Raw genomic sequence first — 24969 nt, 5'->3', positions numbered from 1 at the left:
AGGTTTATAATTATTTTCCAATGTAAACAAAAAACTTTTCAAAACCTAAATTTTACTTTTAGACTGTAATAACCATTCATGAATAATGTACAGCCCGGCTGGTGTGAAGCAGTTTTAGTTCTCCTCGCTCCCATGCCATTGACAGCGGCCGCCATATTGTTGGAGACCGGCCTAGTGACGGGAGACAAACTGTAGAGGTCTCAGAGCTCTAGTGCCTAAGCCGGCTATCTCGCGAGATCTGGCAGCAGCGGCGGCTGTATTAGCGGCTAGTTGTTGCTAGGCAACCCATGGTGAGCGGGCCGCGCGGCAGGTAACGATGTGTATCAGTTTATGAGATTTATGTATCGGGTGGGCTGTACCATCTTCATCAGACTAGAGGGGTCTTTTGATTCTTATACTGGCCAGGCTATGTGTTCCTTCCTGTACTGGGGTGTAAATGAACCCCCAGGGTGTGGTGGGTAATGTAATGCTCAGACGCTGGAGGTGTTCAACAGAATTCACTTCGGGGGTAAAACTGCTATTCAAGTGAGTGGGTGGGGGCAGGGTAATTGGGTTTTTGTTCAGGCACTTCCTGATAGGGTGACAACCAGGGAGGCATTTTTTTTTTGTCTCAGTCCATTTTATTCTCTATTTGTATCTATTCCATGTGTGCCATGTATGCAATCTCTGACCGTTCCGTGTGCCATGTATGCAACCTCTGACCGTTCCGTGTGCCATGTATGCGACCTCTGACCGTTCCGTGTGCCATGTATGCGACCTCTGACCGTTCCGTGTGCCATGTATGCGACCTCTGACCGTTGCGTGTGCCATGTATGCGACCTCTGACCGTTCCGTGTGCCATGTATGCAATCTCTGACCGTTCCGTGTGCCATGTATGCGACCTCTGACCGTTGCGTGTGCCATGTATGCGATCTCTGACCGTTGCGTGTGCCATGTATGCAATCTCTGACCGTTGCGTGTGCCATGTATGCAATCTCTGACTGAGCTGTGTGCCATGTATGCAATCTCTGACTGAGCTGTGTGCCATGTATGCAATCTCTGACCACCCCGTGTGCCATGTATGCAACCTCTGACCACCCCGTGTGCCATGTATGCAATCTCTGACGGTGCCGTGTGCCATGTATGCAATCTCTGACTGTGCCGTGTGCCATGTAGACAATCTCCCAGGGTTCGTATGGTCCTTGAAAACCTGGAAAAGTTTTGGAATTTGTAGATGACACTTTCCAGGCGTGGAAAGGTCATGGAAACTTAGGAAACACACTAAGGTTTTGGAAAAGTCATGGAATTTACTGTGGAGGAGCGGGGAGCGGCGGCGAGCGGATGCTTAATTATTTTAATTTTATTATTTTATTCCCTAATGTTATTTTATTGCCAGTGCCACATACTATTTACTTTGCTTCCGGGTCCGCGCTGTCACTGGCCAGCAGCAGCCGAGGAGATGATCGTGAACCAATCAGGCAGCGGGGAGGGCCGGCCGCGGTTTGCCTGGAGACATTGTGACTGGCCAGCAGCAGCAATAACAGCCGGGAGATAACAAACCAATCACAGGCAGCAGAAGCGTCACTGGAGGGCGGGCCGGCTGCATGAACGTGATGATGACGCGGAAGGGGGCGGTAACCGTTACTACGTCATTTCACGCAGGAGAACTGTTCTGCTGCAGTAAATCGGCGGCGGGCGGTCGGGAACTGGTTAAAACAAGTTAGCTGGAGTTCCCCTTGGAGTTCCCCCCTGGAGTTCCCCCCTGGAGTTCCCCCTTGGAGTTCCCCCTTGGTGTTCCTCTTAAATTTTTTTTGCGGGACTGCAACATTGCGGTGGACAGATCGGACCCCTGACTGACATTTTTGACACTTTTGGGGGTACCAGTGACATTACTACAGTAATCAGTGCTATAAATATGCACTGTTACTGTCAAAATGACATTGGCAGGTAAGGGGTTAACTTTACTGGTGATCAAGGGGTTAAGTGTGTCACTAGGGGTGTGATTACATCACAAGCCACGACACTCCACAGTTAGAATCACAGAGACATGCGATCCTACATAGCAGGATCGTATAGTCTCTGTTCTTACATCAGGGAGAATGGCAGACGGCTGTATTTACATCAGCCGTCTGCCTTTCTCCCTCTGCAGCGGGAGTGATCAGTGTGATTCAGATGTTATTGCTGCTTCTGGCCAGTCACAGTGTCTCCAGGCAAACCACGGCCGGCCCTCCCCGCTGCCTGATTGGTTCACGATCATCTCCTCGGCTGCTGCTGGCCAGTGACTGACAGTAAGGGCAAACTGCGGACCCGGAAGGACACCTACCTGTACCAGTGCTATACGGTGAATGTAAAAATGCACCCCCTCAGTGCTTTTTAGCCCCCCCGTGTTCTTAAGCCCCCCCCCCCCAGTGCTCTTCAGCTCCCCACAGTGCTTTTCATCTCTTCCCCCCCCCCCCCCCCCCATGCTTTCTGTCTCCCCCAGTGCTCTCCAGCTCCCTGGCTCCCCCCTCAGTGATTTCCAGTTCCCCCCAGACAGTGCTCTACATCCCCCTGGTTTTCCATGTCCCCCCCCCCCCCCGCGCCTTCCAACCCCCCTGCAATGCTTTCCAACCCCCCCCCCCCCTTAATTCTCTCCAGTCAGCCCACCCCCCCCCCATGCCCTTCAGCTCCTCCAGTGCTCTCTGCTTCCCCTGTGCTCTTCTATCTTCTATCATGTCCGCAGCCTCTGACCACCTCCTGTATCATGTCCGCAGCCTCTGACCACCTCCTGTATCATGTCCGCAGCCTCTGACCACCTCCTGTATCATGTCCGCAGCCTCTGACCACCTCCTGTATCATGTCCGCAGCCTCTGACCACCTCCTGTATCATGTCCGCAGCCTCTGACCACCTCCTGTATCATGTCCGCAGCCTCTGACCACCTCCTGTATCATGTCCGCAGCCTCTGACCACCTCCTGTATCATGTCCGCAGCCTCTGACCACCTCCTGTATCATGTCCGCAGTCTCTGACCTTCTCTTGTATCATGTCCGCAGCCTCTGACCACCTCCTGTATCATGTCTGCAGTCTCTGACCACCTCCTGTATCATGTCCGCAGTCTCTGACCACCTCCTGTATCATGTCCGCAGTCTCTGACCACCTCCTGTATCATGTCCGCAGCCTCTGACCACCTCCTGTATCATGTCCGCAGTCTCTGACCTTCTCTTGTATCATGTCCGCAGCCTCCGACCATCTCCTGTATCATGTCTGCAGCCTCTGACCACCTCCTGTATCATGTCCGCAGTCTCTGACCACCTCCTGTATCATGTCCGCAGCCTCTGACCACCTCCTGTATCATGTCCGCAGCCTCTGACCACCTCCTGTATCATGTCCGCAGCCTCTGACCACCTCCTGTATCATGTCCGCAGTCTCTGACCTTCTCTTGTATCATGTCCGCAGCCTCTGACCACCTCCTGTATCATGTCTGCAGTCTCTGACCACCTCCTGTATCATGTCCGCAGTCTCTGACCACCTCCTGTATCATGTCCGCAGCCTCCGACCACCTCCTGTATCATGTCCGCTAAATGTACAGTGTGTGTCGTAAAACGTTTGACATTTCGAACATGGGAGAGGCAGCGCTGTCTAGCTACGCTAAAGGTGCAAAGCACCAATCTGCAGCTGCGTGCTTGACAGCTTCCAATCCGATCGCTGGCTTTTTCACCCGTGCGCCTGAAGTTACACCGGCTCCCAGCTGCGGCAACGGTGCTTCCATCTAATCCACTGTAAAACAAGGGACCATTTTGAGTCACGCTGTATCCAGAAACTAAACCCTTACTGCAGAGGTAATGTACACTACAAAGACTGTCATTTATTTTAGTAAAAATATGCTGGGTGTGACATGGATTTTCTTCTTATTTAACATTTATACATAGACATTTCATGAAACATTAGGTCATGAATATTTACGTGAAGTCATGGAATTTTATTGCTGAAAATGTGTACGAACCCTAAATCTCTAAATGTGCCGTGTGCCATGTATGCAATCTCTGACTGTGCCGTGTGCCATGTATGCAATTTGTGATCGTCCCGTGTGCCATGTATGCAATCTCTGACGGTGCCATGTGTACAATCTCTGACAGTGCCGTGTGCCATGTATGCAATCTCTGACCACCCCGTGTGCCATGTATGCAATCTCTGACCACCCCCATGTGCCATGTATGCAATCTCTGACGGTGCCATGTATGCAATCTCTTGACTGTGCCGTGTGCCATGTATGCAATCTCTTGACTGTGCCGTGTGCCATGTATGCAATCTCTTGACTGTGCCGTGTGCCATGTATGCAATCTCTGACTGTGCTGTGTGCCATGTATGCAATTTGTGATCGTCCCGTGTGCCATGTATGCAATTTGTGATTGTCGCGTGTGCCATGTATGCAATCTCTGATGGTGCCATGTGTACAATCTCTGACGGTGCCGTGTGCCATGTATGCAATCTCTGACCACCCCATGTGCCATGTATGCAATCTCTGACGGTGCCGTGAGCCATGTATGCAATCTCTGACCACCCCGTGTGCCATGTATGCAATCTCTGACCACCCCATGTGCCATGTATGCAATCTCTGACGGTGCCGTGTGCCATGTATGCAATCTCTGACCGTGCCGTGTGCCATGTATGCAATCTCTGACCACCCCGTGTGCCATGTATGCAATCTCTGACCACCCCGTGTGCCATGTATGCAATCTCTGACCACCCCGTGTGCCATGTATGCAATCTCTGACGGTGCCATGTATGCAATCTCTGACGGTGCCGTGTGCCATGTGCCATGTATGCAATCTCTGACGGTGCCGTGTGCCATGTATGCGATCTCTGACCACCCTATGTGCCATGTATGCAATCTCTGATGGTGCCATGTGCCATGCATGCAATCTCTGACTGTGCCATGTATACAATCTATGACCGTACTGTGTGCCATCTATGCAATCTGTGACCGTCCCGTGTGCCATGTATGCAATCTCTGACGGTGCCGTGTGCCATGCATGCAATCTCTGACCGTTTTTGTTGTTTTTCTATTTTAAGTTAGTTAAACACACACTGTAGGCACTAGAACCACTATAGCTTAATGTAGCACAAATAAAGTGTATGCCATATGGGGGGGGGCACCAAAATGCACCTTCGCCTGTGTACTCAAAAATCCTTGCACCGGCCTTCAGGAGAATTCCTGGCACCCTGTGGGTATGGGGCTGATGTAATATCCACTTGTGGGTGGGCCGCCTCCACATCTTAATCAGCCCTGTGAGCACCTCCAGCAGTCCTGATTTTCTATCATTGGCGGGACCGGGACACGACAGGAATCGATCCACGTTCCTGTTTAAATTGCATGTGATTTTTTTTGCAGTGCGATTCATTTTGTATTGATACAAATCGCACCACAAAGTTTCGGTATAGGGAGATACACTCGATATCAATCGTATCTTATCTATTGCTCAAAATCCATTTCCCATATTGTCGAATGGGTTGTCACCTATAGATCAGTTTTTCGTATTGGAGGAGATCGATCGGAGAATAAATCAATAATTTATCAGTGGGTCGTTTGCCATCATAAATGCCCCCTATGGCTATAATGCAGGATGGGTCTGCCAGTGCTAGAATAGTGAGCTGCCCTCTCTGAAATAATGTGTTTTTATCTTTGTGATTTCAGATCCCACAATGGCCGTCATCAGCAGTCTGGTTCCAGCGAGATTTCTGACGCTCTTAGCTCACCTGGTCATCGTTATCACCATATTCTGGTCAAGGGTGAGCACCTCTCTTATTTGTAGGCGACCATCTATTGATCTGTACCGGCACTATCAGCTGCCGATCTGTAGCCGCTGCAGAGAGTACATAAACTGTGCCTTAGGGGGCGCTGTTTATAAAAACTCACAACCTGTGCACTCTCCTCTACACACTGCAGGTCATCATAGAGAACACTCCACACTAGACTCGTTTCCCACAACGTGGTGCTTAGCTTCCCATGTCTGGCGGTGTGCTCTCTGCAGATTGGAGGAAATCACTGTCACATGATCTTCAACAAATCAAATGATCTTCCCAACAATTTGTTGCTGTTAAGCCCCACCTCTGCCCATTAACCACTTCCCGCCCATAGGACATCCTGGACTTTAAGAGGTGATAAGGTGCCTTTTAGCTACAGGCATCATCCCAGTATCTGTCTAAAGTAAAAGTAATCCTAGCAGCTAAGTAGCCGCTGAATCGATTTTATGACCACGTGAAAGAAGTTTGTTTGAAATCTTTGCAAATGTATTCAAAATAAACACAAAAGTGTACATAAGTATCACAGCCTTTGCCATGACACTCAAAATTGAGCTCAGGTGCATCCTGTTTCCAATGATTATCCTTGAGATTTTTTTACAACTTGATTGGAGTTCACCTTTGATAAATTCAGTTGATTGGACATGATTTGGAAAGGCACACACCTGTCTATATAAGGTCCTACAGTTAACAGTGCATGTCAGAGCACAAACCAAGCCATGAAGTCAAGGAATTGTTTGTAGACCTCCGAGACATGAGTGTACCAAGGCACAGATCTAGGGAAGGGTACAGAAAACTTTCTGTAGCATTGAAGGTCCTAATGACCATAGTGGCCTCCATCATCCATAAATGGAAGAAGTTTGGAACAACCAGGACTCTTTCTAGAGCGGGCCGCCTGGCCAAACTGAGCGATTGAGGGAGAAGGGCCTTTGTCAGGGAAGTGACCAAGAACCCGATGATCACTATGACAGAGCTCCAGCATTTCTCTGTGGAGAGAGGAGAACCTTCCAACCATCTCTGCAGCACTTCACCAATCAGGCCTGTATGGTAGAGTGGCCAGATGGAATCCGCTCCTCAGTAACAGGCACATGACAGCCTGCCTGGAGTTTGCCAAAAGGCACCTGAAGGACTCTCAGACCATGAGAAACAAAATTCTCTGGTCTGATGAAACAAAGATTGAACTGTTTGGCCTGAATGGCAAGCATGGTGGTGGCAGCATCATGCTCTGGGGATGTTTTTCAGTGGCAGGAACTGGGAGACTAGTCAGGATCGAGGGAAAGATGAATGCAGCAATGCACAGAGACATCCTTGATAAAAACCTGCTCCAGAGTGCTGTGGACCTCAGACTGGGGTGAAGGTTCATCTTCCAACTGGACAACAACCTTAAGCACACAGCCAAGATAACAAAGCAGAGGATATGGGACAACTCTGTGAATGTCCTTGAGTGGCCCAGCCGGAGCCAAGACTTGAACCCAATTTGAATATCTCTGGAGAGATCTAAAAAGGCTGTGCACTGACGCTCTCCATTCAACCTGATGAAGCTTGAGAGGTCCTGCAAAGAAGAATGGGAGAAACTGTCCATAAATAGGTGTGCCAAGCTTGTAGTATCATACTCAAAAAAGACTTGAGGCTGTAATTGGTGCCAAAAGGGCTTCAACAAAGTACTGAGCAAAGGCTGTGAATACTTATGTACATGGGATTTTTTTTTTTTCAATAAATTTGCAAAGATTTCAAACAAACTTCTCCTCCTTTCACATTGTCATTATGGGGTATTTTTGGTAGAATTTTGAGGAAAATAATGAATTTTAATCCATTTTGGAATAAGGCTGTAACATAACAAAATGTGGAAAAAGTGAAGTGCTGTGAATACTTTCTGGATGCGATGTAAAAAGGCCCTTACTGGCTTGTGAAAGCATCCGATCAAACCAATATGGTTTGATCGGATGCTTTAAGGGCAGAGAGGAGATCTGGGGTCTAATAGACTCTAGATGTCTCAGTAAAGAGGACCTGTCACGTCCCACGCTATCACAAGGAATGTTGTCTATCCCTTGAGATGGCAAAAAGTTAACCAAAAAGCAAATTAAAGTGACTGTAAAAAAAAAAAAAAAAAAATATATATATATATATATATATATATATATATATATATATATATATATATATATAAAACAACCCCGCCACCCTGGGCTCGCGCGCAAAGGCGAATGCATATGTTAGTCCCACACGCATATGTAAACAGTGTTAACACCACACATGTGAGGTATCTCTGCAAATGTCAGAGCTAGAGCAATAATTCTAACACCAGACCTCCTGAGTAAAGCCCCGTACACACGCAACGATTATCGGCCGACCGATCGTCCGTCTTTTGTCCAGAGTGGTGTTTTGTTGGTTGGAATGTGCCTAGACTGCACACGAATTTTCTCGCCCAACAAAATTCTACTTCAGAAGTGATGTCATGTGTTGGTTTGCTTTCTTTGTGTTCTTTCTTCTTTGAGCATGCCCAGTCTTGCTCATCAGATTTTTGTCTGCCGAAATCTGTACTGACTGCACGAAAATCGGCCGTTGTGTTGACGGCCAGCAAAAATTTTATAGTCTGCACACCAGATTTTTTTTCGGCCCGAAAAGTCGGAGTCGGTTGTCGGAATCATCATACTAACAAGCCGAAAATCGGCAGATCGGTCGTCTGACGAAAATTCCCTGCCAATTTTCGACGCGTGTGTATGGGGCTTTACTCTAAACTGGTAACCTGTAAAGGCTTTGTAAACGTTGCCTGTGGAGGTTTTTAGGTACTGTTGTTTGGTGCCGTTCCATGGGTGTACACAATTTTAACCCCCTTCCTGACCAGGCCCTATTTTGCAATTCGGCACTGCGTGATTTTAACGGACAATTGCGCGGTCGTGCGATGCTGTAACAAAATGAAATTGACGTACTTTTGTTTCCCACAAACAGAGCTTTCTTTTGGTGGCATTTGATCACCTCTGCGATTTTTTGATCATGCGCTATAAACAAAAAAAGAGCGACAATTTTGCAAAAATAATATTTTTCACATTTTTTTAATATGAAATTCCCCAAAAAAATGTAAAAATCTAAATTTTTTAACATTTTAGGCCAATTTTTTATGTTTGGTAAAAAAAATTGCAAAAAGCGTATTTTGATTGGTTTGCGCAAAAAGTTATTGCGTTTACTAACGAAGGGAAAGATTTTTGTCATTTTTGTTGTTTTTTTTTTTTTAACGCGTAATGGCGGCGATCTGCAATTTTTTTTTTTTTTTGCGGGACTGAGACATTGCGGCGGACAGATCAGACCCTTGACTGACATTTTTGACACTTTTGGGGTTACCAGTGACATTACTGCAGTAATCAGTGCTATACATATGCACTGTTACCGTAAAAATTACACTGGCAGTGAAGGGGTTAACTTTTTTTGAGAGGGAGGGGTTAAGTGTTTCCTAGGGGCGTGTTTCTAACGGTGATTGGCTGTGGCTTGATGTGTAAGAACAGTGATCAGCGGTCCTACATAGTAGAACCGTCTGATCACCATTCTTACACAGGGGAGAATGACAGGCGGCTTTGTTTACATTAGCCACCTGCCTTTCTCCTGCTCTAGCGGACGATCGCAGGTGACCGGCGGACATCGGGGGGTCCGTGACCGAGCGGGAGCACGCATCTGGCGGCGCGCTCGCTCCCAAAATCCTTACAGGCTAGCCACGTAGCCCTACGTCACTTTGCCTGTGAGGGGCTGACCGCCGACGTAAATAGTCGTGCGGCAGTCGGCAAGTGGTTAAGGGCAGAGAGGAGATCTGGGGTCTAATAGACTCTAGATGTCTCAGTAAAGAGGACCTGTCACGTCCCATGCTATCACAAGGGATGTTGTCTATCCCTTGAGATAGCAAAAAGTTAACCAAAAAGCAAAATTAAAGTGACTTGTGTAAAAAAAAAAAAAAAAAATAAGAAATAAATAAAAATAAAATTTAAATAAATAATACTAAAAAAATATTTAAAGCAACCCTGCCATCCTGTGCTCACGCGCAAAGGCGAATGCATACGTTAATCTCACACGCATATGTAAACAGTGTTACCTCACATGTGTGGTGTTATCTCTGCAAATGTGAGAGCGAGAGCAATAATTCTAACACCAGACCTCCTGTGTAACTCTAAACTGGTAACCTATAAAGGCTTTGTAACTGTCCCCTGTGTAGGATTTTAGGTACTGTAGTTTGGTGCCGTTCCATGGGTGTACACAATTTTAAAGCATGACATGTTAGGTGTCTATTTACTCGGCGTAACATAATCTTTTATATTTTCCCAAATAAATGGGTATTATAGTGTGTGTGTGTGCACTAAGACCTTTTAAAGTATGTTTTTAAAAAAAAAAAAAAAAAACTTGCGTTAAAAACCTAATCTATGCACACTGCACATCCCAAAGTTCAAGAGAAAGAGTTGGTGGCTACATACAGTGGGACCATGGAGAATAAATGTGGCCTTCCTTTAACCACTTTACATCTGCTCACAGTAATATTACTGCGGCAGAGTGGCTCGTTATCGTCTGACGACGTAGTACTACGTCGTCAGACACTCCCCCTTCTGGGCGGCGCTTGCACGCCTCCGGAGGCTCGCTCCCGCTGTTTTCATTCACAGCGGGAGTCGGGCCAGGGGAGGAGCAGCGGCGATCGCCGCTGCTCTTACCCGATCGTCGGGGATCGAGTCTGGAGATCTGCCCGCTGTGTGTAAACACAGCGGGCAGATCTCCATAGTGACAGGGAGTGACAGATCAGACTGTTCAGCATAGCTGGACATCCGATCTGTCCCTGTCTCACACAGTCACCTCCCCCCCCACACGTCAGTAAGCACCAGGCATACATTAACCCCTCCCTCTCCAATAAAATTAACCCCTTCCCTGCCAGTGTCATTTTTACAGTAACAGTGCATATATATAGCACTGATTACTGCAGTAATGTCACTGGTACCCCCAAAAGTGTCAAAAATGTCAGTCAAGGGTCCTATCTGTCCGCCGCAATGTCGAAGTCCCGCAAAAAAAATCGCAGATCGCCGCCATTACGCGTTAAAAAAAAAAACACCAAAAATGACAAAAATCTTTCCCTTTGTTAGTAAACGCAATAACTTTTGCGCTTACTAACTTATTGCGATTTTTTTTTTTTTTACCAAACATATGTAGCATAAAACAAATTGGCCAAAAAATTTTAAAAAAATTGGTTTTTACATCTTTTTTGGGGGGAATTTCATATAAAAAAATGTTAAAAATATTGTTATTTTTTCAAAATAAACGCTCTTTTTTTGTTTATAGCGCAAAAAGTAAAAATCGCACAGGTGATCAAATACCACCAAAAGAAAGCTCTGTTTGTGGGAAAAAAAAGGACGTAAATTTCGTTTGTGTACGGCGTCGCACGACCGCGCAATTGTCAGTTGAAGTCGCACAGCGCCGAATCGCAAAAAGTGGCCTGGACGGAAGACAGCAAAATCCTCCGGTGGTAAAGTGGTTAATAGGAAGTCGGATCAGAGCAGGAATTTGGAGATTTGGAGGAGACTGAGAGCGATTGAAGGCACTCTTTTGATTTAACAATACATACTTGAATAGAATTCTTCTCTCTTTTTAATCCTGAGTTTAGTGTCACTTTTTTACCGCTTCCATTCCGGGAGAATTCCGGCATTCCTTTCCTACATGTAAAAAAAATCATCATTTCTTTTGCTAGAAAATTACTCAGAACCCCTATATATATATATATATATATATATATATAAAATTTATTTATTTTTTTAGCATAGTTCCTAGGGAACAAAATGGGGGTTCGTTGCAATTTTTTTTGTCACATGATATTTGCGCAGTAATTTTTCAAACACAATTTTTATTTTTTTTTTTGAAAAAAAAAAAACACTTTAATGAATTAAAAAAAAAACAAAACCAGTAAAGTTAGCCCAATTTTTTTTGGATAACGTAAAAAGAATTTACGTTAAAAAGAACGTTGAAAGATGATGTTACGCAGAGTAAATAGATACCTTACAGGTCATGCTTTAAAATTGCGCACTCTCGTGGAATGGCGCCAAACTTTAGTACTTAAAAATCTCCATAGGCTACGCCAGGCCTCGACAAACCCCGGGCGCCAGGTCGCATTTGCGACTAGAATTAGCGACCTGGCGCCTGGGGTGCCCTGCAGGAGTCGTCCTGTCCCTTTTGCGCCCCCACCTTCTTTCCCGAGTGCACGGACTTCTACGCCATCCATAAATTGAGGCCCCCGGCTTTTCGGCCTTCTTCTGTGAGATGAGAGGCTAGGGGAACTGGCGCCCTCTTGTGGTGGCCGGGAGTAATGCATGTTCTCAATGCCTTCCTTCTCATCTGCTCTTTGGAAGGATATGGGAAGTTTTTGCAGGCTTCATCTCTCTGACCAGTTACCTTTGCTTAAAGGTAAGTGGAGAGGGAGTGTGGTTATTATTATTATTATTAATTTATTTTTTAAATTTAAAAAAAATAAATAATAATTTTTTCTTTTTTTTTAATTATTAAAAAAAATAAATAAAACCATTCTTTTTTTAAATATAAATTTTTTTTTTTTTTTTTCCTCATCGCTGTGCCACAGCCGAAGGCCCCTTTCACACGGGCTGTCTGATCGGGTCCACCTGTCAGTTTTTCAGACAGACCTGATCGGACCCTTCATTCTCCTCTATGGAGCGGTAATCTGCCGCCATCTGATCCTGTCCTCCAAAAACAGATGGATGGTGGTTCTATTCTCTATCCATCCCGTGGATCGGATCAGATGGCATCGGATGGAAAGAGACAGACAGTCTGTTTCCATCCAATTGCGCTATAGAGGAGAGTGGATTTCTAGTCGTATTTATGTGTAAATTTAGTATCCGTTTTATTAAATAAAGCTTGGTTGTTAGTTTAAAAAAAAAACTGGCTCCTAACTTTTTTAGCTGGCTCCTAGATTTCAGGCAAATTTGTCAAGCCCTGGGCTACGCTTTAAAACATTTTACAGGTTACCAGTTGAGAGTTACAAAGAAGGTCTTGTGCTAGAAATATTACTCTTGCTCTAACGTTCGTGGCGATACCTCCTACTTTTTTTTTTTTTTTAGTTGTTTATTTTATTTAAATTTTTTTTTATTTTTACACTTTCCCTTTTACATTTTTTTTTTTTATTACTTTTATTCCTATTACAAGAAATGTAAACATCCCTTGTAATAGGATTAGGGCATGACAGGTCCTCTTTATGGAGAGATCTGGGGTCTAAAAGGTCCCACATCTCTCCTCTAGGCTGGAAAGCCTAAGATCAAAAAAATAAATAAACAAAAAAATAAAACAATCTCAGGCTTTCCAGCCGAACACATGGCAGTGTTTACAACGGCCGGGACCGGGTGTGACGTCATAACGTCGCGTCTGGCCTCTGAGAGTCATAGAGATGACCGGGGATTATCTGGTTCCCTCCCGTCGCCTGTAAAAACAATCAAGCGCCTGAACTGCCACTATGATTGTTTTTACTGTGCAGGGAATCGCCGGCAGAAAAAAAAAAAAAAAGGTTATCTGGATGATGTCTATCTTTCAGATATCTCCACTCAAACCTAAGGACGTCATATGATGGCCGGCGGTATTGAAGTGGTTAAGCATCTGCACCATTAAAGTACATTTAAAGGCACAGCTTCTTTTTACGTTTTAAATAGAATGGAGGGCATTAGAGCCCCTGTCGGTTTCTATTGCTGTGTTACCGTATGGGAGATTCACCCTCTCTCTTTGCCCTGTTCACTGTTCTTATCGAGAGCAGAAGTAAATCCCAAAATTTTGGGATTTGTCCAGAACAGGAATGGAGGGGAAATCTTCCAGTGGGGACACTGGTTCTGGTGAAAACTATTCACTCACTTTGGAGGGAGATTTCCTCTAACTTCCTGTTTTGGCTATTGTACAGGAAGTGAAGGGAACTCCCCTTTACGGGACACAAATGGCAAAATGATCCCCGCTGAGCAGGCTGATGACAGCTCCGTCTCCACTCTGTGTGCAGAGACGGAGCTGTCAGAGCCCCGCTGTCCTCTATGGGGAGATCGGATGAGAACGGACTGTCTGTCCGTTCTCCTCCGATCCGATAGACGGATGGAAAATAGGGTTTCCATCCGTCCGAATTTCACGGACAGGATCGGATAGCAGCGGGTGTCAGGGGAAATGTCTCCGCTGACACTCGCTGCCCCATTGGGATGAATGGAGCATCCGATCAGATCCGCCCGTGTGAAAGGAGCCTTTGTCTTTAGTTCCACTTTAAGCCCCACCTCTATCCATGCATATTCTAAAGGCCCGGTTCACATAGTGGCGTATCAGATCGCGGGCAGAATCGCGGGACGCCCGTGCATTTCCCATGAATAACAATGGCACCCCAAACACGGCATGATTTTGCCGCAATGTTCACCCCATGAATCGCGGTAAAATCACGCAAATCGTGGGACACCTGTCGCCCAAAAGAAGTTTTTTACTTTTTTTTGGCGAAAATTGTCCCGCAATTCTGTTTGGGTAATTTTATTGTGATTCGGCGTGCGACAATTGCAGCAAAATCGTGCCGCATTTGGGGTACCATTGCAAGTCACGGGAAACGCACAAGTGTCCTGCGATTTGGAATGATTCAGGATCTCCGAGATTCTGCCCGCGATCTGATTCGCCACTATGTGAACGGAGCCTACATCTGCTCTAGGTTAGATGAAGGGAAAGTTGTCATTAAAACTGGTAATCAGTGCAGATGAAGGCAGGGCCTCTGAAAGAACGGTAGTCAGGGTTCTTTTTCTGGGCCCTGTAAGATTGGCAGGGGTTCCGGTTCTGCTTGGAAGAAGGATGAGTCCAGCACGGTGTAACATAGGGACATTGTGCATGGCACGGGGTGGGCGGGACTCCTGGCTTACTCTACTCCTTATTGTCCTACCAGTGATTGGCTAAACAAGGTCCTGGGTGCATTGAGGTCCCATTCTGTCTTCCTCCTGATTGGCTGACCAGGGCCTGTGTACCCCATATTGTTTGAGCAGGTCTCTGGATGTATAGGGGTTACCGCTTATCCTCCCACTGATTGGCTGAGTGGGTGGATTGAGGTGTCCTTCTGCCTTCCTCCTAATTGGCTGACCAGGGTTTGCCTTCTGTGTTCCTTTATTGTTTGAGCAGGTTTCTGATTGTATTAGAACCACCAACTTCCCTCCTACTGATTGGCTGAACGAGGCCTTGTGTATTATTGTCACCTCCTGCCCTCCCTTTGATTGGTTGGTATGTCTCTGGGTGTATTGATGGGAAGGGAGGGGTAGGCTGTAACATGCCCAATACCATGGGAATGGGCTACAGATAGAAACTGGTGTTAATCTTTGTGTGAATGGGGGCAAAATCAGATGTTATTAGGCTATTTTCTTTCCAGGTCAAATGCTATTCATTCATACAGAATAGAGTGAATTAAGGAAAATACCGCTTTATAGTCGCTAAATGGAGCTGATTATCGTAGTACATATTTATCATAATATTATTATATTTATATATAATATATTTATCATAATGTTACAGATTATCTTATGCATATTTACTATGATTGTCAACTCCATCTACTGGCCATAATGCAGTATATTCATAGTATTTTATGAATGAATAACCTTCGACCTTAAAGAAAATGGCCTAACAACATTTCATTTGTGCCCCCATTTGCACGGAACAAATGTATAGTCAGGTTCACTGGACAAATGGCTCTGATGTAAGAAAGCTGTGATGGGAACCCTGGTGTAAGGGGGGCTCTGATGGGGACACTGATGTAAGGGCGACTCTGAGGGGGATCCTGGTGTAAGGGCAGCTCTCATGGAAACCCTGGTGTAAAGGCAGCTCTGATGGAGACCCTGGTGTAGGGGCAGCTCTGATGGAGACCCTGGTGTAAAGGCGGCTCTGATGGGGACCCTGGTGTAAAGGCGGCTCTGATGGGGACCCTGGTGTAAGGGCGGCTCTGATGGTGACCCTGGTGTAAGGGGCGGCTCTGATGGTGACCCTGGTGTAAGGGGTGGCTCTGATGGTGACCCTGGTGTAAGGGGTGGCTGTGATGGTGACCCTGGTGTAAGGGGTGGCTGTGATGGTGACCCTGGTGTAAGGGGCGGCTCTGATGGTGACCCTGGTTTAAGGGCGTCTCTGATGGTGACCCTGGTGTAAGGGGCGGCTCTGATGGTGACCCTGGTGTAAGGGGCGGCTCTGATGGTGACCCTGGTGTAAGGGGCGGCTCTGATGGTGACCCTGGTGTAAGGGGCGGCTCTGATGGTGACCCTGGTGTAAGGGGCGGCTCTGATGGTGACCCTGGTGTAAGGGGCGGCTCTGATGGTGACCCTGGTGTAAGGGGCGGCTCTGATGGTGACCCTGGTGTAAGGGGCGGCTCTGATGGTGACCCTGGTGTAAGGGGCGGCTCTGATGGTGACCCTGGTGTAAGGGGTGGCTCTGATGGTGACCCTGGTGTAAGGGGCGGCTCTGATGGTGACCCTGGTGTAAGGGGCGGCTCTGATGGTGACCCTGGTGTAAGGGGCGGCTCTGATGGTGACCCTGGTGTAAGGGGCGGCTCTGATGGTGACCCTGGTGTAAGGGGCGGCTCTGATGGTGACCCTGGTGTAAGGGGCGGCTCTGATTGGGACCCTGGTGTAAGGGGCGGCTCTGATTGGGACCCTGGTGTAAGGGGTGGCTCTGATTGGGACCCTGGTGTAAGGGGGGGGGGGGGAGGGCTCTGATGGTACTCTAATGTGAGGGGTGATTTTATTGTATTTTACTAAAGTCCTTTCTCTTTTGTTCTGAATTATATCACCGTGATTCCAGAAGGGGTCCAAGTAAATCGTATCCATTCATTTATCGTTCATTGATTTATAAAACTGATTTTATTCTCTGTCTAAGAATATCTGTAAAGTATACAATGTGTCATACTCAACATTTTGGAGACCCCTGTTTTAGATTCCAGGAAAGATTAGAGAAAGTCATGATTATATAAACATTATATATATATCTACCAATATACCTCTTTTGTCTTTTTTCTAGGAAAATAATGTTTTGGCATGCCTGCCTGTCAGTTACACACAGGATCAGTACAATGCAGCCGACACTCAGTAAGTACTGCTTGCAGGGGCTGTGAGTCTGTTCTCCTCCTGCAGGGTGATACAGACAGAAGGGAGCTATGAGTCTGTCCTCCTCCTGCAGGGTGATACAGACAGAAGGGGGCTATGAGTCTGTTCTCCTCCTGCAGGGTGATACAAGGGGCTATGAGTTTGTCCTCCTCCTGCAGGGTTATACAGACAGAAGGGGGCTATGAGTCTGTCCTCCTCCTGCAGGGTGATACAGACAGAAGGGGGTATGAGTCTGTCCTCCTCCTGCAGGGTGATACAGACAGAAGGGGGTATGAGTCTGTCCTCCTCCTGTAGGGTGATACAGAAGGGGCTATGAGTCTGTTCTCCTCCTGCAGGGTGATACAGACAGAAGGGAGCTATGAGTCTGTCCTCCTCCTGCAGGGTGATACAGACAGAAGGGGGGGGGGTATGAGTCTGTCCTCCTCCTGCAGGGTGATACAGACAGAAGGGAGCTATGAGTCTGTCCTCCTCCTGCAGGGTGATACAGACAGAAGGGGGGGGTATGAGTCTGTCCTCCTCCTGCAGGGTGATACAGACAGAAGGGAGCTATGAGTCTGTTCTCCTCCTGCAGGGTGATACAGACAGAAGGGAGCTATGAGTCTGTTCTCCTCCTGCAGGGTGATACAGACAGAAGGGGGCTATGAGTCTGTCCTCCTCCTGTAGGGTGATACAGAAGGGGCTATGAGTCTGTTCTCCTCCTGCAGGGTGATACAGACAGAAGGGGGCTATGAGTCTGTCCTCCTCCTGCAGGGTGATACAGACAGAAGGGGCTATGAGTCTGTCCTCCTCCTGCAGGGTGATACAGACAGAAGAGGGCTATGAGTCTGTCCTCCTCCTGCAGGGTATTAATTATCTCCTCTTCCTTCAGGTTGATTGTGGCCCTGTCGGTGACGTTGGGGATGTTTGTTATTGAGCTGGCTGGTTTCTTCTCCGGAGTGTCAATGTTTAACAACTCGCAGAGCCTTCTTTGTATCCTTTTGTACAGCAAGTATTATAAACCCACAATGCAATTTACATATAATTGTGAGTGTCTGATATGTACACACAATTGGGGATATTTACTAAAACTGGAGCACACAGTATCTGGGGCAGCTCTGCATAGTAACCAATGAGCTTCTAACTTCATCTTGTTCAACTAGGCATTGACAGTAAAACCTGGAAGCTGATTGGTTTCTATGCAGCACCAGATTTTGCACTCTGCAGTAAATCCATACAGTTTGTACATGTTGCAGATGTGTGTTTTATGTGCAGTACATTTTGGACTTCCCAGGTACTGCTGCTTAAGGTAGAGGAGAAGGGAGGGCAGTTATAGCAGTTAGGAGCTGGGATCACTGACCGTTTAAGTAAGTATTAACTTTTAGAAAGTATTTGGGTAAAAGGGAAGTATGGCCAAATCTTGTCGGCTGATATCACAGAGCCTGGAAGGATCCCAACTATATTGTCGGGATCCACCCAAATGCCTGAACACTGCTGCTGCCCACTGCCCGCTCTAATCCCAAGAGCAGAGGGCTAAGAGCTATAGCTAACTTCTCCCCCCCCCCCCCTATAGACCATTGCTCCAGTGTGTGCTGGAGAGGCAGAGCAGAGAGCAGTGACAGTCACCACTCTCTACTCAGAGCCAGCAAAAAACTGAGCGAACGGCTGTTGTGTGATTTTTTTATGGATATGCGATTCCCTGAGAATTTTTTAGTTCGGTTTTAGCCGTCATCCCTATTAAATCTTTGAAAAAGAGGATTTGGTGCCTCAGGTCAAGGTGTGTGGGACTTTTAAAGGGCTAGTACACAAAGGTATCTTGGATACAAAGTAAAATAATAATATTTATTCCAAAATTTTGATATACAGTAAATATCATACGTTTCAGGTTTACAGCCAATATGGTACATATGGTGTATGGGTTAAAGACCCATAGGTGAAAGTGAAGGAGAATATGAAAGATGTGACATTGTGGTAAAGTGACATTGGTCTCTCTCTTAGGGTCCAAACGTCTCAGATTGGCGTTGGATCTTGGTATGAGAGAGTTTTTTATTCCTACGCGTTTCGGCGGGGGAGCCTTTTTCAAGGAAAAATGTCAATCGTCTCTGTGGACAAATGATAGTAGAGATATTTCATTAATTTAATTTTTGGCCATGCGGAAACATTTGTTTCACCTATGGTCATGTGGTACATACTTAGAAAGTGATATGCCTGGGCCTGCTTATGGTCCTCGGGTCCTCATAAGAATCAAATAGGTCTCGCTACTAGGATATGCAAGGTGAGAAAAAGGTAAAAAGTAATGGACGAGGGTATTGGTATACATCCGTATTTTTGTACATGTGCCAGTTGTATGTGTAATATACTTACTGGATACATGTATTCTCTGGGCCAGTTGGGAGAAGAAGACATACATTCAACCCGTGTCTGGTCAGTCTGTACATAGAGGAAAGTATTTTGGAGTTTTCAAAACAGTTTGATTTTTTAATTTTATTATATATATTCCATAATGTTTTGCACTTACTTTGCAACATATAATAATGTAATTTCCAGTTTTATCCACTGGGTGGAGTATTATTCCAACTGGTCCTGTAATGATGCACAGTTCCAGTGGTCTCCACTAGATGGTGCTGTTCCGGTTATTCCTATGCCTGAATAAAGTAGACAGGACAGGAAAAGCCTTACTTAGTGTGTTATCCCAAGGAAGAAGATACCATCAATGCATCTTTTGCATTGTGGTATACTTACAGTTTTTAGGGTCCATAGATTGGAGGAGAAAACGAAGAAGTCCTGGTAGCGTGGTCCGAGCGTCCTCACTGTCCCTCGGCTCGAGGGAAGTGACGCCCTGTTGTGATTCCCGGCCTTTTTATACCGCTCGCGCATGCGCAGTAGGTGCGCGATTTATGTAACGGAGGATCCTTTCTGGATGACGCGCCGCGGGTGCGCGCGCATCCTGTCTTCGTTAGCGGTGTATTCGATAGCGGCCGCCGACACAGGAGGCGGAGCTGGGATCCCAATAGTGGGTCCGATTTGGCAGAAGGTGGAGAAAAGTCTGCTTAACTCCTTGTTCCCCGGTTTGTACCACCGGGGCTACCTGTGCCGGATGAGGATTATTGGGGATAATAGCAGGCTTTTGATTGTTTTTCCAGGCAGAAAAAAGGAGTATATATACACATACAAATGATGATTAAGTAATCCATTTTTAGATGACATTCCAATTGGAAGCCGATTGGGCCTATTTGTCCAAAGGAGGAGTCATTATACATAATATATGAACAGATTATATTATTTTTGTTTTATTTATATTTAGCAGCAATTTCATACAAATCTGTGCATGCGTGGTATGGGTGAGACATAAAGATCTTGATTTTGGCAGGGGGTGTTCGATCCCAGCAGGGGTTTGAGAGAACTAAAAATTCAAAGAGTGTTTTCTTTGGGGGACAGTTATCTGATATCGGGCTGTTTGGTAATGTTCTTTAATCTGTTTTTCCCGATACAAAGCCCTCCAGAAAGGGGCGATAACTAGCATTTTCATTTAAGCCCGGTGGTTGGGTTGCATTTAATTTCTTTATCCAGCGGAGCTCCATTTGGAGTAGTACTTTGTTCCAATCCCCCCCTCTGGGGGGCACATGTATCCTGTCCAATATGGAGAATTGGACTTTTGGCATGCGGTTTTTGTGGTAATTGGCCACGTGTCGGCCCAGTGGTAGATAAAAGTTGCTTATGGACATACTTTGTAAATGTTGGTTGACTCTTAGGCCAAACTCTTGTCGCGTTTTTCCAACGTAGAAACTTCCACATTGGCACTCCATCAGGTAGACCACCCCTTTGGTCTTACAATTGGCAAAATGTTTTGGGGTGAACTGGTCTCCATTGGGTAGTATCTTATGGGTGGATTTTTTGATGACCGAACACTGTGCACATGATCCACATGGGTATGTGCCTTTAACTTGGCAAGGATCTTTTTTAGATTTGAACTCACTGTTAACCAGTGTTTGTTGTAGTGATGTCGTTTTTCTATAAGTAACAAGTGGTTTTTCTGTTATTAGTTCTTTAATATTAGGGTCCTCGGTTAGTATCGACCAGTTTTTTTGGAGAATTTTTTTTATTTGTTTGTGTTCATTAGAGAATCGCAGAATCAGTCTTGTTGGTTGTTGAGTTTTTTCCTTGGTAGTGTCTTTTTTGAAGAGGATGTCCTGTCTGTTTTTTTGTTTAACTTTGTTAAAGGCCTTTCTGAGGCACGTTTTGGTATATCCTCGTTCCTGTAGTCTCAAATTAAGGTCATAAGCTTCTTTTTTGAAATCTACTTCTTTCGAGCAGTTCCTTTTTAGTCTAAGGAACTGACTATATGGAATTGATTTTTTAAGGGGTTCTGGATGGAAGCTGGTAGCGTGCAGTATAGTATTTCCTGCCGTTTCCTTCCTGTAGAGTGTTGACATCAAATTTCCTTGGTCGTCCTTATAGATGTATGTATCTAAAAATGGGATTTTAGTTTTGTGGTATGACATGGTAAAAAACATGTTATGGTTGTTTTTGTTCATTTTCTCAAGGCATTTTTTGATGAGGTCCTCGGATCCATTCCAGATTACCAAGATATCATCCAAGTATCTTTGCCACAAGAGGATGTTTTCTGTATATTCTGAGTTTTCTTCTTCTGTAAGGAATTCATTTTCCCAATCACCAAGATATATGTTAGCATAGGCGGGTGCGCAGCTGGTGCCCATGGCAACTCCGCATACCTGAAGGTAGTATGTTCCACAAAAAGAGAATGTATTGTGGTTCAATATAAATTCCAACATATTGAGGATAAAATGATTAAACTTCCTATCATGGTTGCTCTGTTGATTGAGTGTTTTTTCTATAGTTTTTAAGCCATGCAAGTGGGGAATGTTATTGTATAGGGCCTCCACGTCTATGGTGACTAGTAGGGCGTCTTTTGGTACTGTTATACCTTCCAGAATCTGCAACAAGTGCATTGTGTCCTTTGTATATGATGCCAATTGAGTCACATGTGGTCTCAAGTAGGTGTCTATGACTTGGCTTGCCTTCTCTGTTATATTGCCGTTGCCAGAGATTATTGGTCTACCGGGTGGATCTGTTGGGTTTTTGTGGATTTTTGGCAGTGCGTAAAAAGTCGGCGTTCTCGGATGTTTAATTTTGATGAATTCCCACAAGGATTGAGATATAGCCTTGTCATTATATGCGTTGTCTACCAGTTGGTAGAATTCCTTATTATAATTCCCTATCATGAGGGGTGAGATAGCTTTGTAGCATTTTTTATTTTCCAATATTTTGGTACACATATATTCATAGTGTTCGTTGTCCATCACGACTACATTTCCTCCCTTATCCGAGGGTTTGATGGTAATGTTATCAATTTCCTTGAGTTCTTTTAATGCTTTCTTTTGTGCCGAGTTTAAGTTGGCTGTTCGGGTGTTTTTGTGTATTTTTTCCACGTCTTTTGACATTTGTCTGACAAACAGCGCAATGGTAGGATTGGTGCTTAGGGGTGGAAATTTGTGTGACTTTTTCCGGAAGGTGTCAGTTGTTGTGGTTTCCTCTATTTCGTCATCACTGTCCGTGGCTTCATCAGTTCCTTCTGAGTCACTCATGCCTCCTTCTTCCAATAAGAGGTTTAAGTCTCGGATGGCTCGGAATTCCGCAGCTGTCAATGGTGTGGGTTGTTCTTGGGTTATTGGTTTCTTCTGATACATAGATTTCAACAATAAATTTCGTGCGAACAAGTTAATGTCTTTTATGGTTTCAAAGGTATCCATACTTTTATTCGGGCAAAATGACAAACCTAATGATAATACCTCCTTCTGTTCCGGTGTTAGTTTATAGGAGGAGAGGTTAATCACGTTTAGTCCCTCGGTTCTTCCAGTTGTGGCTCCTGTTGTTGCTGTGTTAACGGAGGTTTCGTTTTGGTTTTGGCTTTTTCTCGCACTAAAAAAGGCCCCCTTTGGTGTTGTTTTGAATATTCATCTCTGTTTTTCTGGGATCTTGTGAAGATCTGGTAATTGTTTGGTCTACTGGTTGTTGGTACTTCCAAAATTTCTGGTTCTTGTGGGTCCATTTCCCCTGGTTCGTTTTGTGTTTCCCATTCTCTTCTATCATAGTTCCTTGGTGGATTTTGTTGGTAATTTTTTGTTTGGTTCCTACCTCTGCCTCTGTTGGTATCGGTTCCAGAATTGTAGGATGATGAGTCTGTAGAGTAGTTGGTATCGTTAGCGGTGTATTCGATAGCGGCCGCCGACACAGGAGGCGGAGCTGGGATCCCAATAGTGGGTCCGATTTGGCAGAAGGTGGAGAAAAGTCTGCTTAACTCCTTGTTCCCCGGTTTGTACCACCGGGGCTACCTGTGCCGGATGAGGATTATTGGGGATAATAGCAGGCTTTTGATTGTTTTTCCAGGCAGAAAAAAGGAGTATATATACACATACAAAAAATACACAAAAACACCCGAACAGCCAACTTAAACTCGGCACAAAAGAAAGCATTAAAAGAACTCAAGGAAATTGATAACATTACCATCAAACCCTCGGATAAGGGAGGAAATGTAGTCGTGATGGACAACGAACACTATGAATATATGTGTACCAAAATATTGGAAAATAAAAAATGCTACAAAGCTATCTCACCCCTCATGATAGGGAATTATAATAAGGAATTCTACCAACTGGTAGACAACGCATATAATGACAAGGCTATATCTCAATCCTTGTGGGAATTCATCAAAATTAAACATCCGAGAACGCCGACTTTTTACGCACTGCCAAAAATCCACAAAAACCCAACAGATCCACCCGGTAGACCAATAATCTCTGGCAACGGCAATATAACAGAGAAGGCAAGCCAAGTCATAGACACCTACTTGAGACCACATGTGACTCAATTGGCATCATATACAAAGGACACAATGCACTTGTTGCAGATTCTGGAAGGTATAACAGTACCAAAAGACGCCCTACTAGTCACCATAGACGTGGAGGCCCTATACAATAACATTCCCCACTTGCATGGCTTAAAAACTATAGAAAAAACACTCAATCAACAGAGCAACCATGATAGGAAGTTTAATCATTTTATCCTCAATATGTTGGAATTTATATTGAACCACAATACATTCTCTTTTTGTGGAACATACTACCTTCAGGTATGCGGAGTTGCCATGGGCACCAGCTGCGCACCCGCCTATGCTAACATATATCTTGGTGATTGGGAAAATGAATTCCTTACAGAAGAAGAAAACTCAGAATATACAGAAAACATCCTCTTGTGGCAAAGATACTTGGATGATATCTTGGTAATCTGGAATGGATCCGAGGACCTCATCAAAAAATGCCTTGAGAAAATGAACAAAAACAACCATAACATGTTTTTTACCATGTCATACCACAAAACTAAAATCCCATTTTTAGATACATACATCTATAAGGACGACCAAGGAAATTTGATGTCAACACTCTACAGGAAGGAAACGGCAGGAAATACTATACTGCACGCTACCAGCTTCCATCCAGAACCCCTTAAAAAATCAATTCCATATAGTCAGTTCCTTAGACTAAAAAGGAACTGCTCGAAAGAAGTAGATTTCAAAAAAGAAGCTTATGACCTTAATTTGAGACTACAGGAACGAGGATATACCAAAACGTGCCTCAGAAAGGCCTTTAACAAAGTTAAACAAAAAAACAGACAGGACATCCTCTTCAAAAAAGACACTACCAAGGAAAAAACTCAACAACCAACAAGATTCTGCGATTCTCTAATGAACACAAACAAATAAAAAAAATTCTCCAAAAAAACTGGTCGATACTAACCGAGGACCCTAATATTAAAGAACTAATAACAGAAAAACCACTTGTTACTTATAGAAAAACGACATCACTACAACAAACACTGGTTAACAGTGAGTTCAAATCTAAAAAAGATCCTTGCCAAGTTAAAGGCACATACCCATGTGGATCATGTGCACAGTGTTCGGTCATCAAAAAATCCACCCATAAGATACTACCCAATGGAGACCAGTTCACCCCAAAACATTTTGCCAATTGTAAGACCAAAGGGGTGGTCTACCTGATGGAGTGCCAATGTGGAAGTTTCTACGTTGGAAAAACGCGACAAGAGTTTGGCC

The 24969-nt window shown here is 45.0% G+C and overlaps 1 protein-coding gene across 3 annotated transcripts in view; it reads left to right on the top strand.

Moving 5' to 3' along the window:
* Nucleotides 1-247: 247 nt before the first annotated feature.
* Nucleotides 248-24969, top strand: part of TMEM107 (transmembrane protein 107) — a 50290-nt gene continuing 25568 nt past the window's right edge. For 2 of the 3 annotated variants that reach the window (XM_082256556.1, XM_082256554.1), the window contains exons 1-4: nt 248-310; nt 5654-5748; nt 16780-16847; nt 17734-17834. In XM_082256556.1, the coding sequence (XP_082112682.1) occupies nt 5662-5748; nt 16780-16847; nt 17734-17834 (256 nt within the window). In that variant the 5' untranslated portion in view covers nt 248-310; nt 5654-5661. Of the gene's footprint in view, nt 311-332; nt 526-5653; nt 5749-16779; nt 16848-17733; nt 17835-24969 lie in introns of those variants that run through there. The other variant, XM_082256555.1, reaches the window with a different exon arrangement.

Source organism: Pelophylax lessonae (assembly GCF_965119305.1).
Source record: "Pelophylax lessonae genome assembly, chromosome: 4".
In the NCBI taxonomy this organism is placed as follows: Eukaryota; Metazoa; Chordata; class Amphibia; order Anura; family Ranidae; genus Pelophylax; species Pelophylax lessonae.
The sequence above is the reverse complement of the archived record's forward strand: the minus strand, read 5'-3'. Positions and strand labels throughout refer to the sequence as shown.